Source organism: Heterocephalus glaber, unplaced genomic scaffold, assembly GCF_053883595.1.
Source record: "Heterocephalus glaber isolate CG9 unplaced genomic scaffold, H.glaber_assembly_v1.0 deba00001463, whole genome shotgun sequence".
Taxonomy (NCBI): domain Eukaryota; kingdom Metazoa; phylum Chordata; class Mammalia; order Rodentia; family Bathyergidae; genus Heterocephalus; species Heterocephalus glaber.
In genome coordinates, this window is record NW_028258310.1 from 18,346,725 (window position 1) to 18,365,245 (window position 18,521).

The 18,521-nt window shown below is 43.5% G+C and overlaps 1 protein-coding gene across 3 annotated transcripts in view; it reads right to left on the reverse strand.

Annotated features, from left to right (window-relative positions):
- The window catches only part of Ndfip1 (Nedd4 family interacting protein 1), a 107,633-nt gene that overhangs the window by 48,263 nt on the left and 40,849 nt on the right, over window positions 1–18,521 (reverse strand). The window contains exon 1 of one of the 3 annotated variants that reach the window (XM_004854313.2): window positions 908–1,323. The exons of the other annotated variants lie outside the window; for them this stretch is intronic. Coding sequence (XP_004854370.1) covers window positions 908–970 — 63 coding nt within the window. The 5' untranslated portion in view covers window positions 971–1,323. Of the gene's footprint in view, window positions 1–907; window positions 1,324–18,521 lie in introns of those variants that run through there. 3 annotated transcript variants of the gene reach the window in all.

Genomic DNA, 18,521 nt, shown 5'->3' on the forward strand with positions numbered 1-18,521 from the left:
GAAGGATTTTGAACACGACACAACACGAGCACCTATTTGTGATTCTTAGCAAAATTAGTTACTACCTGGCTAAATTCCCATAATTACAATATGTTAGATTAATACCTCTAGAAACTGCAGGTCTCTCTAAATTTCTAGGGGAAAAGCCTGCACAGACGGGGAGTAAAACTAGCAGCTTCTTTCCCTGGGGCCTCAATTTACAAATCACACCCAAGGTAATAATCCAATCATTCCCTATACATTTCCCCTTAGCAGTGCTATTACATCTCTTAAAGCGTCACTCCCAAGCGTTTAAAATACACCCAGGCATACGCCCTGCGGCTTCACCGTAGCTCCAGATTGCAGGGCATCAACCCAGCCAAATTCACTGCAAACTGCTGGCTGTCTCTCGCTTTATTTCTGACTTTTGTGTTAAAACTGAGGCGAGGGGGACGGGTTTCGACCAGCAGACGGGGCTCTGAAACCCCGAGTAATCGAATCTCGATCAGGGGAGCTGTCGGAGACAGTAGCAGCGATTTTAATCTTTTCTCACCACCCAGTTTCCCTTTCACGTTTTTCTTCTTTCTTCCTTTCTTTCCAAGACATCAAACCAAGGGGGAAAGGGGAAAACTAAAGGCCCCCAGGGCGATGCCTCCAGAGAACCGCGAGCTCTGGCTCGGGACTCGGCCCCTCCATGCACAGCGGGTAGTGAGGCCCAGAGTCGCGTTTTCACCGCCCCGTGTCGCCCGGGGGCACGGAGGGACGCAGCGCCGTCGAACCCCGCCCGGCGCGCCCAGGCCCAGCGCGGCCTCCAGCCCGGTGTCCAGCTGACCGTGGCAGAGGAGGCCGGAAGCGGCCGGCGGGCAGGGCAGGGCGGGGCGGCGGCCCGGGGGTCCAGAGTCCGGGCCTGGACTCGGGCGCTGCTTACCTGCTGGTACCGGCTGCCGCAGGCCGGCTCCACCGCCGCCAAGGCGGCCAACGCCAACGCCATGGCGCAGCCGGGCTCAGGGAAGGCGGGCGCGCGAGTGAGCGGGCTGAGGGGTGCGGGCGCCGCGGCCGGGCAGAACTGGGGGGCTTGAGGAGGATGCCCCAAGGGCGGGTCTTGAAGGCTGCGGGTCTCGGAGAGACGCTCTCTTCAAGCTGCGAGGGCCGCCGCCACCGCCGAGCTCCGCCGCGGCCCCTGGGGAGGAGGCGGGGACGACGAAGAGAACGACGAAGACGCAGCCTCACCGCCCCGCCCCCGACTGGCCCCGCCCCGCCCGCCCGGCCTCGCCCCAGACCCGCGCCGCCGCTGCAGTCTGAGCGCTTTGGAGCTTGGCAGTGTCCCACGGCGGCGACCTGAGCCCTGCAGTCTGGCAGTCAGAGCTAGATTCTTATCTACTCCCTTAACTGCCATCCTCGTAGGTCAGGGGTCAGCCGAGCACAGGGCAGGGGCCAAATCCAGTGTCTACGAATGAAGTTTTATTAGAACACGGATGCGCCCTTTGGCTTAGGATAGCCTGCCTGCAAACCCTAAAATGCTTGCTGACTGGAAAAAGTTTGCTCATCCTAAATCCTAGTTAGAGGGGAGTATCTATAATAGCAGCTGAATGTTTATTCAACCCTTTAGCAAAGTAGCAGCCTCATGGGTGGATATAGAAACCATATTTTCTAGAACAAACCTTCCTGAGAAGACATGAAAGTCAAACTTTGAAAGACAGCCGTGGGTCCTGAGATTAAGCTCAGTGGTTCCAGCACCTGCCTCACAAGCGCAAGGATCTGAGTTCGATCCCCAGTACAAAAAAAAAGCCGTGCCAGAGAGCTTTACAGGAAGCAGGACCATAAGTAAGCAAAGGTAGTGACAAGAGAGAGAGCTTGACCTGTGGGGGAACTGGAAGAAGGCTGGCATGGCTGCCACGAAGGAGACACAATTATCAATGTTTTGCAGATGAGGAAACTGAGCCTGAAGAGATGAAATGCTTTATCCAGTAACACAGGGCTAGCAAAGGGTGAAGTTGAAATGCAAGCCCTTTAAGCCAGCTTTCTTAACTGTGTCATGCAACTATTTAGTTATTATTATTATAATTTAGTAAGTTTTATGAAGACAGTAGTTGTCTGTTGTCTTACCGATGACATCTAGCACAATACAGGTTCATGCCACATTCAGGGTATGTTTCTTATCAATCCAGCCATCTGCAATTGCTGCTAGCTACATGTCCAATATGGGGATGGGTCATCCTTCAATCTTTGAACCTTGTTGCAATTCCCATTTCATCTATTCCTCCTCCCCTTACTGCTCCACCTCCTCTTCTACGAGGGATCTAAGAGGCACTCTACCCTTGTGCTACACTCCCCACTTCTTTTATTTATTTTGAGACAAAGTCTAAGTCGTCCAAGCAAGACTTGAACTTGCTGCCCTCTGCCTCAGCCTCACAAGTAGCTGAGATTACAGGTGTGCCACGCTACACCTGGCCCATTCTTTCTTGATTTCTTTTGTAAGTTGGTAATCTGGACTTGGTATTAATACTTATGATTATCTTTGCTTGTTGGGTTGTTCATTCTGTCTTCCTTCCTTCCTCCCTTCTTTTTTTCCTTCCCTCCTTCCTTCCTTTCCAGTACTGAAGATTAAACCCAAGGTCTTTATGCTGAGCTACATCCCCAGCCCTTTTTTGTGTTTTTATTTTGAAACAGGGTTTTAATAAGTTGCTAAATGCCCAGAGTGTTCTCAAACTTTCAATCTTCCTGCCCCAGCCTCCCAGAGTGCTGGAAATACAGGCCTGTGCTGTAATTTTCAAGTTTATTTAACTATATATTTTAAAACAAAGCTATGTTTTGAAACACCCTGAGGTTTCCATATATAGGAGCAAATTGTAATCCATAAAAATTCTAGATGTTTATCTTCCTCCCTCTGAGGGCTCCATCAGCATCCAGACCCCTACATATCTATCCCTATTTTCAAATGTTTGACTCACCCATGTACATGCTGGGAGATGAACAAATTCAGACACATGCCAAGCTGTCAGGTCTCCTTATTCTGAGAGGGTTCTCACTCTTCGTTGTTTTTAACCCAGAAAAACAACCTTTAAATGTAATAAGGTTCAATGCATCAAACAAACGTAAATGTCCTTCCTTGTGTTCTTATATAAGGGAGGAAAAGTCTAACTTGGAATTTAAAAAAAATATCATCAGTGGAAAATAGAAATCCAGGCCTCTTTGTCCAGATTGTCTAAATTTACATATAAGAAAGAATTGAGAGGAATATGTCTGTCCTGCCACATATGGCCATTGAACCAACTGCCATCTTCATGTGTGTCAGCAGTGCTGTGGGTTTTCTGGAAAAAGAAGTTGCTGCCTTTCCTATTTCTTTCCTAAATTACTTTCTCCCTCAATATCTACATATCCCTAGAATGTGGACACATGTACTTATTTATCACAGTATAAATAACAGGATATTTTCTCTCAAAAGCAAAAGAAAGTTTCTCTCTAAGTGCCCATCTTCCTGTCCTTCTTTTCCAATATCCTCAACTAAAATGTTTGGTACTGACAGTAAAGACTTTGCTCTCTTTTTTTTTCCCCTGAATTCTCCAAATCCTTTCATAAGAAAACTGAGATTATTTGACCTGATTCAATGGGTGGATAAACTGGAGAATTAAGAAAGTGAGTCACTGCTATTTAACGGCTGCAGTTGGCAAGCGAACTGTCCAAAGAAGGGGATATCTGAATTTCTTGTACTCAGGATCCAAGCCCTGTACAAGCCACGTGGACAGAGAAGATAGTTCAAACCTGTAAAAATTGTACTTTGGTTTCATCTCAGGATGTTGTCAAGAGAGTTTCCATAGAGAAAGCTATGACTTTCAGATTGCCACACTTAGAAACTTATTTCCCCACAGAATAACTAATACTTTCCATGTGCAATGTTTTTTATGTGAATTGCTGACTCTGAATCACGAATCCTGAGAGAAGGTGAAACACAGACAAGTAAGAGCATAGCTCAAGTTCGTATTGCCCCTCCTTCCAATTTAGATAAAAATTTCTAGGATAGATGTGGTCATCCATCTTTCAAGTTCACTTGAGGCTTGACCTAGGCACTGCTGAGCTCAGTAAGTATCCAAGAAGTGTTTGTAAAATTTGTTCAGAGCCTTGTTAGCCTAACATCTATCTCCTTTGAGGCCTTGAAATTTCCCAGCTAATCTTTGCGCTGAACCAAGCAGTTTCATTTCTGACTACTTCTTTTAATTCTCACTACATCTCCATGAGTTTCATTAGGGCCAAAAAGAATATCTTCATATTACAAATAAATTATCCACTGATAATTGCTGCTATTGTTTCTGGTCTTGGACCCAGGCACACACCATCTCCTTAATCCTCAGCACAAACTCATTCTGCAGATGAAGAATCGGGAAATTTACATCACTTGCTCATGTAGGAGTGGGGAAAACAAAAAGCAAATTTGTTTAAAATGTGAGAATTTGTCTAAAATATGAGCACTGCTCTGTTCAGGGAAGGAAAAACAGAACATAGAAGGGTCAGTGCCAACCTTTGGGTCTTTACAATGAAAAAGAAAAGATAGTAAACACATGTCCAGTTCTGTTTTTTGGGTACTGGGGATTAAACCTAGAGCCTCACACATGGTAGGCAAGTACTCTACTACTGAGCTACATCCCCAGTCCTTTTAAAATGTTTTATTTTATTTAAGTCATTTGTAGGAAAAACGGATGCACCTTATGTTAAGAGATGATTAGGTCATGAAGGCTCTGCCATCACAACGAATTAATATTGTAATCTGGGGAGTAAGTTAGTTATTGCAAGGGTGAGTTAATATAAAACTGAATTCTGGCTCCTCTTGCCCTCTTTCCTTTTGTGATAAATGACTCAGCAAGAAAGGATATAGGATTTTCCAGCTTCCAGAGCTGTGAGAAAAAAAATTCTTACAAATTACCCAGACTCTGGTATTCTGTTATAGCAGCTTCAGATGGACTAAGACAGCTCTGTTCTAATAACATTTCATTAAAAAATAATAATAATAATAAATAACATTTCATTTATGGACATTTCAATGTGAATTTCATATGACTTTCACATGTCATGAAATATTATCCTTCATTTTAAAAATATTTAAAAATGTAAAAACTCTTAACTCTCAGGCCACACACAAAAAAACAGTGGGCTCAATCTGCTCCTCAGGCAGTAGTTTGCCAACCTTTAGCTTAGTAGTAAGACAAAAGCTCTTTGCTAAGGGCTTGAACCGAGAATTTAAACCTAAGAGTAATGTAGAAGACCTACTAGAAAGGGAAGGAAATGAGAAAGGAGGATAAGGATCTAGAAAAGATCCTAAAATATAGGCAGGTAAATGGTTTTTATTTAAAAAGTTGAGTGAGAGGAAAAGGTTTAATCAAATAGCAATCCCGCATAGGACTCCTGATTCCTTGGTTTACCTTCTTGCTACTGGAATACAACTGATCCTTTCATTCAGCAAAATTTAGCACTGCTATCTAGGGAGATCAAAATAGGCCAAGATGACTATTCAGAGCACCCGAAGAAACAGGAATAGCTCTGAAAAGCTGTCCGTTTGAGGGGAGATTTGTACCTGTAGGAGAAGTGGCTGCTAACGAACCTTCTCTGAGGCCTCCCTCCTCTTCCTCCTTACTTTCTTCCTACACTAAAGATCTTATCACAGGAAGAGGTTAGGGGTCATACATCTGTCCAGACAGATTATCGCAGGAGGTTTTCTGGAGACTGCTACCTGGGAGATTTTCTCTGCATAACAGAAAAACCTTTGTTTGTCCCTTGTTATGAGTTTGATTATACAATGACCCCGAAAGACCAGCTGATGGACTTCTGGAAAATGATTGAATCATGAGGAGTCTAACTTCATCACATGGATTAATAAGGTCATAACTTGATGGCATTATTCGGAAGTGACGGAAACAGGTCAGGCAGAGCTGAGTATAGTAGGTCCTATTAGAATTAAAATAACACCAGGAATAAGATTAACACAAAAATTAAGTTATATGTGTTACAAGTGCACCATAAAGTAGGTATACAATTAAAATGGAGGCCTAATTAGTTATATAATTGAGAGTGACCCTGAGGTGATAAAATGAGACATGATGTAAGTGAGGTAAGGTAGAAGGAATAACAATAAGTAGAAAGGAAACTTATTATCTTATTACAGTTAAAGCCCTGGGTCAGATCCCTGCTCAGTTCTACACATAGGCATTTCAATCACCTAAGGAATATATGCATTACAAGGTTTATTAGCCCTAAATTTACCTAGTCTATCTCATCCCCCTTCAATGCTGTGGACAACAATTTAAGAGTAACTAAAATAATTTCCAGGATTGAGGGGTTACCTAATTGCCAGCTTTTTACAATGTCCAGTTCCAGAGCTCCCTTGAGTGATGCCTAGGAGTCCCCAAACCTACAATCACCCTGCTAGTTCCAGGAAAGGCAGAGCTTTGCAGACCACCCCATGATGAGATCACCTCCCGAGAAGAAGCAATTATGCCATGATGAGAACTACAGCAGCCCCACTCCCAGCCAAAGACAATCATCCCATGGGAACTGAATTGCTCCTCAAGCCATAAGGATTCCTCTGCAGCTATGAAACCAGGACTGAGATAATGGTCAACCAGACCTGAGTCCACCTCAGCACCCCATAAAACTGGTGCCTTTCTTGTGATAGGCCAGTTTGAATCCCTGAATCAGAGAATGCCCCTCCAGGTGCTCAAGCTGGAATTCTTTTCCTATTCTCCTTTATTTTTAACTTCTGCCTAATAATCTGCCTATGCCTCTCACACATTCTAAAATTTTCTGTGACACAAGTCAAGAACCTACTTGGCAGGCTAAGATGAGGTTCCCATCTCCTCTTTGGGGGACCTTCTCAGACCCCATCCAATGTCACTAAGACCAATAGAAAAATTTTTCTTTCTTTCCCTCCCTTCCTCCCTTCCTCCTTTCCTCCCTTCCTCTTTCTTTTTCTTTCTTTTTTTCTCTTTCTTTCTCTCTTTTTCTTTCTTTCTTTGTCTTTCTTTCTTTCTAGCTTCTCAATAGAGAGATTTCTTCTAAGAGTCATCACTAACATTTAATTTTTTCTTTTTCTTTTATTTTGAGATAGCGTCTTGTTATGTTGCCCAGGCTGGGCTCAGATTCTTGATTGTCTGGACCTGGCCTCCTGAGTAGCCAGGAATACAGCTGCTCCACCACGCTCAGCTTAACATTTAATTATAAAGATGAAAAAAGACAGAAATTAAAAATATGCTAAAACTAATCTCTCTATCCTAAGCAGAATATATACTTTAAGTTTGGGGTTCCCTCCTCCCAGGAGTGATGCTATAGTTTGTCCATGTGGGCTGCCACCTTTGATTGTGCAAATTGGTGTACCAACTCCAGAGATGGCCATCATAGTGTTGTATGTGCAAATGATACCTCCCACTCTGTATCTGGACAGTATACAACCTGTGCAACCATAGGAGGAGATCCCATAAAAATCTCTGAGTAATCCTTCTTCTGACAAATGGCTTACTGTTCTCTGTATACTTAAGAATATGCCACCCCAAAATATGGCTCTTTCACATGAAGATTATCTTGAGCTGATTATTTTGAGAACCAGTAGACACAGGAAAAACTATGAAACATACAAGTGATGGTTTTGTAAGGAAAATTTATATCTACAGAGGAAATTTCCATCTTCAAGGGTATGTCCTTTTCCTTACCAGGAAGAGAGGGGTGCTCTAAATCACAAGAAACACTTATCAATGAAATCACTATCTGAAATGTGCATAACAAACCTTATTTTTGTTTATTCTGTTTTTCCTGGTCACCTTCCTATAACTTATCTTCCCAACCCCTCCTTTTGGATACAGCTGACGATGGTATTTAAGCCTGAATTCTAAATCAACTCTGAGAGTTACTCATTCCCCTGTGTATCTCCCATTATTAGAGACAGCTAAAATTAAGTAAAAATATTACAGAGAGTCAGACAGCACTAGGCCCCTTAAAGAGTCAGTACAGAGGATGAAAACCCATCACAACTATGGTTAGAGGTATATCTGTTACAGAGAAGGCCTCAAGATAAAGATGGCCTACATACCTCCCCAAAAAGATAAGTGGTATCGCTTGGTCCAATACAGTCTAGATAAACATCAGTCACCCAGGTGGGTGACCAAGACCTCCTAATCCACCCCTTCCTAAAAAGTTCTTTGTTCTTTCCATATTCACTTGCTATGTGACCTGCTTCCCCATTAGATCAATATTACCTAAGCAGCTATACTTGTAATGTTACTGGTTGATCATAGTTTTGAACCACGTTGTACCTGCCTCGTGATTTTATACCACCTCATGATTTTGCTCTATAAAACTTCCTTTAAAAAGTGGGTTTGAGGGCCAGGGATTTAGCTCAGCGTTTCCGCGGCCTGCCTCAAAAGCACAAGGACCTGAGTTCAATCCCCAGTACCAAAAAAAAAGTGGCTTTGAAAAACAAAAAAAAAAACTCCAAAAAGTGGGTTTCTTGGCAACCCACTTTCAGGTCCCTCCTGTCTCTCAGGAGCTATCTCTCACAATAGATTTTCCTATTCTTGACCTCCATTGTTCTTGAAAATTCATTCTTCGATTTTGAGAAACACAAACTTGGCATATCTGGCATCCAGCAGGTTGGGAGTTACATTTATTCCCCCTATATCACCATGTATATATGATATGCATGTTACTAAACTTCTCCTTGCTTTTCTCCTGTTAATATGTCTTTTGCTAAGGGGCCCCAGCCTGGAACTTAGAAGAATAGAAGGAAAACTGTTTTTCCCTTCTCTATAAGGTATTGTGGATGGCCAAGAAATGAAGAACAGAAAAATGTCCATCCACAAGGAAACAGTCTCTGCTCCTCATCTCTGAACAAAATGTCCCAGCCAGTTGAGTTAGTAAGCTCCTTGAATAAAGAAAAAGGACAGTAGGAAAGGTGCTTAACTCCTCTAAACTCCAGGCTTATTCATAAAGCAATATTCGTAAAGGGTTTCTCACATTTCCCAGGATGCTAGTTTTCTCCCTGTGTTTAGGGAGTATCATAAGAAACAAAATTACACAAGGGAAACACTAAACCTAGGAGCTCTGCACTGCTTGGGGTGTGTCAAGGGAGAAGCAATATGTGTTCATTATGACACATAAGAGAAGTCACCTGCAGGAGCCCCACTGGAAGAAGCTGATGTTGGCTTAACTGAGCAGCAGCTTGTGGGCACGCATGCCAGTTCCTATGGGTCTCCAGGGAACTCTGGCCAGGGGACTTGGAGCAGGCCCCAGGCAAAGTACAAGAGTGAATCTCCATCTCTAAATAAGAGCACAGGAGGGCCAGGAAATAAAACTTTAGTTCAAAAATTACGGTGGAAATCCTGGCAAAATTATTCAGCACTCTTTCTTTAGCATTATGCCGGAAGAGGGGATATTTATTTATGACAACATCATCAATACCAAAGCCCACAGATAGAGTCAAAGATAGGACCCTTTGAGGCCAAATCCCTCCTCTGGAGCGAGCAGTGGTATAAGGGGGTGGTGCTGTACTTGAATCTTTTTTGTGTGTGTATGTGGTACTGGGGATCAAACTCAGAACCTTGCACTTGTGAGGCAGGTGCAGTGCCACTGAGCTAAATCCTCCTTTTGGATCTTAAATGATCCCCCAAAGCCCATGTGGTGAAGGTGTGGTCCCAGTATGGCACTATTGAGGGGTGGAGCTTTAAAAAAAAAAAGTTGGCACAATAGTGTACACCTGTAGTCCTAGCTATTCAGGAGGCTGGGGCAGGAGGATCACTTGAGCCTGGGAGTTCAAAACCAGTGTAAGGAACATAGTGAGACCCTTTCTCAAAAAAGAAGGGAGACTTACTGGAAGGTTTGAGAGATTTTAGGTCATTGGAGGTGTGCTCTTAAAAGGAACTGTGGAATCAGTCTTCCTGTTTTTCTTTTCCAGACCCCAGCCATGAGAAGAGTAGTTTTGCTATGCCGTGATGAGCTGCCTCCCCATCACAATGGGGCCAACAGACTATGGGCTGAAACCTCTGAAATTATGAGTCAAAGAAATCAACTTTCCTTTCTGAAAGTTGATTGTCTCAGGTATTTGTTACAGTAATGGAAAGCTAACACTACTAACATGAGTGGCTATATGAGTTGGGATAGTATTAGAGACAGGTAACTTAGACAGAATTACTATGCAGTCAGAGGAGGATTGGGCCCTTGAGGAAGTCAGCACAAGAAATGAAGACATCAGCATATCTGAGGAGAACCAGGCCTCAGGATGGGGCCGCAGTAGCCAGGCCTGAGAGGTGAACAGCAACTTGAGATTCGACTGCAGTTAGTACCCTCTGGCCCAGTGGGCCCAGACAGGCATCAGGCGCACAGGTGGGGACCAGAACATTTGGGCCCATACTGCCCTCCCTTCCCAAAATACCTTTGTTCTTTCCATGCACCCTTGCCACATGACTTGTTTCCCTATTGGATCAATGTTAGCTAAGCTGCCATACTTGTGATCCTATAGGCTGATTGTAGTTGGACCCACATTGTACCCACATTGTGACTTTGCTGTATGAATTACCCCTGATAAAGGGCCTCTGTGGCCACACACTCAGGACCCCTCCTGGAAACTCATATTCCCAACAAAACTTTTCTAACCTCCTCCTTTGGTTCATGACTTCATTCCTTGATGTTGTAAGACCATGAACTCAGCACATTTGACATCTGTCAGGCCAGGAGTTATATTTTTCCTATGTCAACAGTATTCTTGCTGGGCGTGGTGGTACATGCCTGTGATCCCAGCACTTGGGAGGCTGAAGCAGGAGGATTGCAGTGAACTCCATAGTGAGACCCTGTCTCAAAAAAAAAGTACCCTGGAAATAAAGCCTTGCTCAGAATTGATTATGATGAAACAGATCATAAAACCTCAGATTTCATCTCTGCATGATGTACTAGGCACCAGCCTGGTGGCCAAGTGGAGGGGTATTCTTGGCTTTCAAAACACCAATCCCCCAACCCCTTGCTTTGTCTCTCCTTTACTTGATAAAGCAGCACCACTCCATAAGCAAACGTGGACAAGGTACTAGTTTAAGCTCCCCAGATCCCTAGTTTCCATTCCTACCAGATATTCTACCATAAAGTTTTAAGGCACACTTTTTTTTATTGTACAGTTCCCTAACAAAGGTGCCTCTGATGTCAATGACCCCCAAAACACTGCCAGGATAACATAGAGCCCTTTATGACGGGGCATTTTACATTTATTATCTTTTCACTACTCACAATAACACATGAGGTAGAGTCTATATCCATCTCAACCTGTGGATGACAGAACAGGCCATATGAAGGTTAATTAGTGTGAGAGAGAGAGAGATTGATTTATCATTACGGCTAAAAGAATTTTAGAAATCATTTAGTTTGAGATTTCATTTTACAGATGAGGAAACTGAGCCCAGAGAGGTTAAGCCACATGACCATGATCACACCGACAGGAACTGACTTTGGGTGAATACATATCACTATGGCCACATGCTCTCTGTGAAGCTGTGGCCCAGCCTTCCATGATTTTAGGATTTGTGTCACACTCCGATGTGCTAGTACAATTAAAATGATTTTTTTTTTGGTACTGGGGATTGAACTTGGGACCTTGTGTTTGCACGGCAGGCGGCGGAACCACTGAGTTAAATCCCTGGGCCATAAACTATGATTTAAAAAAACAAAAAAAGACAACATGCTTTTTGTATCAGATTGCTGAAGTCAAATGGAACTTAGAACAGGGAGAAGCTTGCTGGCCCTTAACTTTCCCCTCAGAATACCCGCCAGGTGCTTGGTTACCCCTACAGTTCTTCAAAGGTGTCAGAGAACACATCTAAAAGTAGATCTATCCCCAGCTCTCCCAGAAGAGGCTTACAAGCTAAAAACATTGCTCCCTTCTCCCTTCTAAAACATCTCCCTCATCAACCAGCAGGGGTGTGTGTGGCCCTTCCTTCCCCATCCAGAGAGCCCACCCTTGCTTGGGAACCTACTTTCCTTCTTGCTGAAAGGAGGTGTCTCTTGCCAGACAGGAAAGACTTTTCTTTTTTTTTTTTGGTACCAGGGATCTAACTGGGGTCCTTCTGCTTTCGAGGCTGGCAGTGGAACCACTGAGCTAAATCCCCGGCCCTAGACTTTTCTTATAACACATGAACACACATTACTTTCTCTAAAGCGGATGACTTCACAGCAGGATGGGGGGGGGGGTTCTCTGGCCTTCTTTCACCTCCTGAAGATATCTAAACGAGACAATGTATGTATAAACACTTTGCAAACTGCAAATACCAGGGACTCTCATGTGCCCTTGCACCCTTTTCCTGCCTCTTCAAAATCGCAATGAGAAGGGAGACGTCACTGGTGCTGCTTCTGGTGACACAGACTTTCCAGCCATAAAACCCGGGGAGTTTTCCTGGCCCACAATTTCTGTGGGTGACTCCTTGCATGCAAGATGAGATTAGAACCACTGCAGAAAATAGGCCTGAGGCTGGGTTCATGCCAGCTAAAACTGAGTTTCCTGCAAACCAGCTGAACTGGGGAGATGGAAAGAACTGTGTTCCATCATGAGGAGCTCCTGTTGGATGGTGTTGGCGTCTTAGTCCAGAGTCAGTCTTAACACAAAGACTTATTTGCTGGCTCCCTGCCCAGGCCACATGATGCTTGAGATCCATAGAAACCTGTTCTGTTAGGGATGTTTTCAGTTCTTTTATTTTATTCATGCATTCACTCATCTGATAAATAGGTATTCAATTCTTACTCCACAGCTTCCTGTGTTTAAAAAACTACATTTTCTGCCCATATACAGTGAGGATACTTTGAAGGTAAACAGGTTTTGTTTTAACTACAGAAAGTAAAAATGTGCCTGTTTCCATTGCATCCACTCTGCCATCCTTCCCTTCCCTCCCCCGTGCACGAGAGGTCATTTGGGGATATCTTCCATTTTCTAGGAACCATCTTGATCTTGAAAAAGCACTATTTTCAAAAGGCCATCATGCTCTTTTTTTTTTTTTTTGGTACCGGGGATCGAACTTCGGACCTTGCACTTACAAGGCAGGTGGTGGAACCACTGAGCTAAATCCCCAGCCCACTCTTTCAATTTTCATTATTTTAATTTTTATTTTTTGAGGTTCTAGCGAGTGAACCCATGGCCTATTGCATGCTAGCCATACAGTCTACCACTAAACTGTATCCCAGCCCTTTTTATTTTGAGCCAAGTTCTCGCTAAATTGCTCAGGCTGGCTGGCTGTAACCTCACCTCCCAAGTAACTGGGATTACAGCTGGGTGCCACTGTGCCCAGCTTCTTTTTATAATTTTTGTACAGTATTATTATTAGTTTGTGTGGAAATGTAAAAGCAATAACATAGATCATTAAACAGAACAAGGTCCATGCTTCTCGTGCAGTGGGTAAAAACAAGCAAACAAACCAACAAATAAAAAAGAAGATCAATATGTGATAGACATGCTGCCTGGGCTCTCTGTGTTTATCATCACACTAAACTGAGGGTGGATACAGGAAATATTAGTGCTCAAGGCAGGCAGAGAAAGTGCAAATGTTTCCTGTTTCCCACGCCCATGACAGACATCAGTAATTGATCACAGTACTCCCACTGAGGTCACATGCAGCCCAGAATCCTCCTCAGTACCTTGCCCCTAGTAGTCACTGCCATTTAATATGGAGTTGACAGGTAAAATACAATCAACCCAGCCACCTCCATTTCCATTCAAATGTTTTTGACCAAGTTCAACAGAAGTTCAAGAAAGGAAGAAATGGCCACATGTGCTGAAGTGGCTGAGAAAGAAGCCAGTGGGGAGAGCAATTTTAGCTGGATTGATCACATTTGGGCAAGAGTCGGGAGGAAGAATGCACTTGGTGGGCTGTCAGAGTTGAGGAACAGTAGTCCACCCAGAGTGGATGCTTTAAAAGGTCACATGCTTTGAAAAGCTTTCACATTATTTTTCCTCTGCCGTTGTTTTAACTTTCATTTTTATTGTGTTTGGTTGGGTGGTTGGCTGGTTTTTTGAGACAGGGTTTCACTATATAGTTCAGGCTGGTTTTGAAGTCACTATGTAGCCCAAGGGTGCCCTTGAACTCACAGCAATCTTCCTGCCTCAGCCTCCTGAGTGCTGGGATTATGGGTATGTGCCACCACACCTGGCTATTTTTTATTCTTTTATTTTAAATACTTATCTCTCAAGTTTTAGTACCATCACGAGCAGCTGTGCATGTTGTTCAGGTGCAAAGCTCCCCACCTAAATGGGCCAGTTCCAGCCTGCATCCCAATGTCCAAAACTTTCCCCCTATGTAGTGCTGCAGCCCCAGGCAAAAGGAGCATCTTTTCCTCATCTGGATAAATCTCCGTGAGAGATACCAGTGGTTCTACAGTCATTAAAATTTATTGTAGAAAATTTAGAAAACAGCTGCTTATAATGAGAAAGAAAATAGAACTGACCTGAAATTCCACTATTAAAATATAAACACCTTTGCTGGGGATTGTGGTACACAGTGTTGATCCCAGCTACTTGGGTGACTGAGACAGGAGGATCAAAAGTTCAAGATTAACCTGGGCAATTTAGCGAGACCCTGTCTCAAAATAAAATTAATAAGGGCTGATGGTATAGCAGTGTGCTACGTGGATTCAACTCCCAGTACTTTCAAAAAAACTACACGTAGTGGTAGAAACCTGTAATCTTAGCACTGTGAGGTGAGGCAGAAGGATTGAGAGTCCAAGGCCACCTTGGGCTACACAGCAAGACCCTATCTTAAAATAAACACAAAAACAAAAACAAACTTTAATATTTAAAGTTTTTTACCACCTGACATCTTTAAATGCATATACACATATTGTGTGTGTGTGTTTGTGTGTGTGTGTGGTGTCACAGATCAAACCCATGCCTCACACATATTAGGCAAGCACTCTACCACTGAGCTACATTCCCAGCCCAGTTTCAGTTTTTAAAAAGCTTTCTAAGTTCTCACATCGCCGCCGCCACCCACAACTCCTTTTTTTTTCTTGGACCTGGGAATCAAACCCAGGGTTTTGTGCAGGCACTCTAACACTGGCTTATATCCCCAGCCCTTTTTGATTTTTATTTTGAGAAAACATCTTGCTAAATTGCCCAAGCTGACCTTGAACTTGTGATCTTCCTGCCTCAGCCTCCTGAGTTGCTGGTATTACAAGAGTACACCATCTATACCTCTATCTACATAACCCTTTTATTATAATAACTTTATTGGTACTTAATTCCCATACCATATGTTTCACTTATTTAAAACATTCAGTTCAATGGCTTTCAATATATTAACATTGTGGAGCATTTGCTACAATAAATGTCAGAGCAGTTATAACAAAGAAGCAGGTCAAAAGTAGAATCATTTGTGCTAATGTTCCACATCACCAAACCAAACCTAAATTGTTTACTTGTAAGATCTAATTTCCAAGAAATCAGGAGCAAGATAATAATCAAATGCCCGTAAGCCAACGAGATTTCCTTTGTATCACTAGAAGGGAAGACTGACTTGAGACAGGTCCTCCCTTTGTAATCCAGGCTGGCCTTGAATTCACTATGTGAATTCTGGTCTGGAGCTCACGATTTTCCTGCTTCAGCCTCCTAACTGCTGGGATTTCATGTAAATGGAATCATACAATATGTGGCCTTTGGTTATTTGAATTCTTCCTGAGCATATTTTCAAAGTATAGCATATATTTGCACTTAATTTCTTTTTTTTATTGAGGTAGGATTTATATAACATGAAATTAACCATTTGAAGGAATATAGTTCAGTGGGATTTACTACATTATGTCATGCAACCATCACCTCTATCTCATTCCAAAACATTCTCATCACCCCCAAAAGGAGCCATAACTGAGCTACATCCCATCCCTTTTTAAATTTTATTTTGAGACAGGATCTCATTAAGTTGTCTAGGATGGCCTAGAACTTTGATCTTCTTGCTTCAGCATTCTGGGTAGCTGAGATTACAGGTTTGTGCCACTGTACCCGACTCAGATGTCTGCATCTTAAATTCTCCCTTTATAGGGGAAAGGAGAGAGAGGGGCAAGTGGTGATGGAGAAGTAGAAGCAATTTTAAAGAGGTAGGAAATGATTTTTAGGAGAAATGAATGAGCTTAGAAAAAAGCAATGGGCTGGGACAAAGTTCCTCTGGGCTATGGTGTGGTATTTGATTTTCAATCTCTTCCTTGATTAAGAAAATTTCAGTAAGAAGACTTGAAGGTCATTGTGTTCTTTGACAGAGCCGATCTTTGGGTAGATAAGGGAACTTCAGAGAAAGCCCTTTTCTACACTTCAGGAGAAAGAGAGAATCAAAGATGATTGAAAGGTGTTGGGGATGATGTCAGAGAGACCTTCATTCTGCAACTGTTTCCCCAGCTCCACATCACAGAATGCCACATTTGGGGTGCCACTTTCTGAGCTCCAGCAATGAAAGTGATGCTGAAGGAACTCCATCAATTGTTCATGTATTTGGGTTTCCATTTGAAACTGGCATAAACATCAAGTAGGTTTTTCTTATGAATCATGCTGTTAACCGAATTGCCACAGATAAGGTTCTGTGGAATCAAAGAAGCAAAACATATGATAGACACAGTTTTTAATGGACCTGACTTCCCCATTAAACCCTAAGTTCTAGAGAACAAAGATTACATCTTGTCTGTGATAGGGCAGCAGGTGCACCATTAATATAGTGTCCTTGTTAAATGAGAATGAGGGATTTTCTAGCCCTTGCTGCTCCCACTCTATGGTTTGCTTCCCCCCAGCCCGTAGCCCCACCCAATTCTGAGGCACAACATAGGCAGATTCCATCCCGTACAGGGGTGAGCTTCTATCGTCCCAGTACTTGGGAGACTGGGCCAGAAGATGCTTGAGCTCAGGAGTTCGAAACCATCCTGGGCAACACAGCATGATCCCCATCTCAAAAAACCAAAAACCAAAAACCTTACAATTTATCTGAGGTAGGCATAGTTGGAAAAGTATATTAATTGTTACTGGGAAGGCAGGAATATAGCATCAACAATGTAAAACCAAATGTATGGTGTAATTCCAGCACTCTAGGAGGCTGGGGCAAGCTTGAGCCCAGCCCAGGCAACTTAGTGATTTAGTGAGACTGTTTCTCAAAATTTAACAAAAAAGGGGTGGTGGTGGCTGGGAATGTAGAGTTGGTATTGAGAAACAACAACAACAGCAACAACAAAGACAATAAAATAGTGGTGCATGCCTGACACCTGTAATCCTAGCACTCAGGAGGCTGAGGTAAGAGGATTCTGAGCTCAAGGCTAGCCCGGAGTAATCCTGAACCAATCACAAGTTCAAAGCCAACAAGCAAACAAAAAAACACCAAGAAAACCCCTACCATTTTAATACGGAATCAAATGATTTGTCCATGTTCCAAAAGTGACTACTCAGTACTGTCTGATGCAGCTCAGGGAGACAACAGACTAAGGAGGCAAGGTCAATGCTGCTGTTTGGGGCATTAGGCCTGACAGCTCATGCAGATAGCAGACACAGGGCTTGGTGCAAGAAGCTCTTTTAGGCACTACACAGCCTTGCACTGTCAAACTCATTGAAGACCAAGTGGAAGCAGATTCAAAGAGCTCTTCATGAGCCTGGCATGGTGGTGCACACCTATAATCCCAGCACTCAGGAGGCTGAGGTAGGAAGATCACTGTGACTTCAAGGCCAGCTTGGGCTACATATTGAGTTCAAGGCCAGCCTGAACCACATAGAGAGAACCTGTCTCAAAAAACAAAAATAAACAAAAAGGATCCCTTCATTGAGAAAAGGCCTCTTCATCCTCGTTAGTTAAGACTTGGTGGATGTCAGACCAGAGATGACAAATCTTTCTCCAAGTTCCTGGAAAATCCCACAGTGTTCCAACAGATGCACCTTTACTGCAGGTGACATATTTGCATCTGCCCAAGCCGGCTCTCTGGTCCCATTCAGTAATCAGTTCAGATGTCACCATCTTCCCTGACACCGCACAGCACCATGAGATACTAAGGGCTACACGGCTGCTCAAGGCTGGTCTGACACAGTACCCAGCTCTGTCTTCTTAGCCACAGGAGCACCCTGCCAGTATGCAGTAGGGCCTCCACTTCAGAGGGTAATGGCAGGCTTGGTACTCAGCTTTGCTCTGTTTTTAACTTCTATTCTGATGAAATGCTTGTGCTTTCCCTCCTACACCAGAACAGACAGAACAGTGGCTTCCATTTTCTAGTGCTCACTGCTAATTTCACGCACTGTTAGGCTTTGTATTCTCTCCTGTTTCCATCAGACTCCGCTTCCCCTCTGGGGTATTGGAACACTGGGGAGCACAGCGTGATGTGGTGGCATACTGGGTGGGGAGCCCGTCACTGACCCAGGAGAACTTGTCCCTGGGCGACACTCACCACACTCCGCTTGCTCTCCAGGTGAGGGCTGCTGCCATCACAGCCAGGCCAGACAGGGCTCATGGATCACATCTTAGCCCATGATGGCCCCAGGGTCTTCGCACCGCAGAGCTCCAAGCACCCAACACTATTAAGTTCCT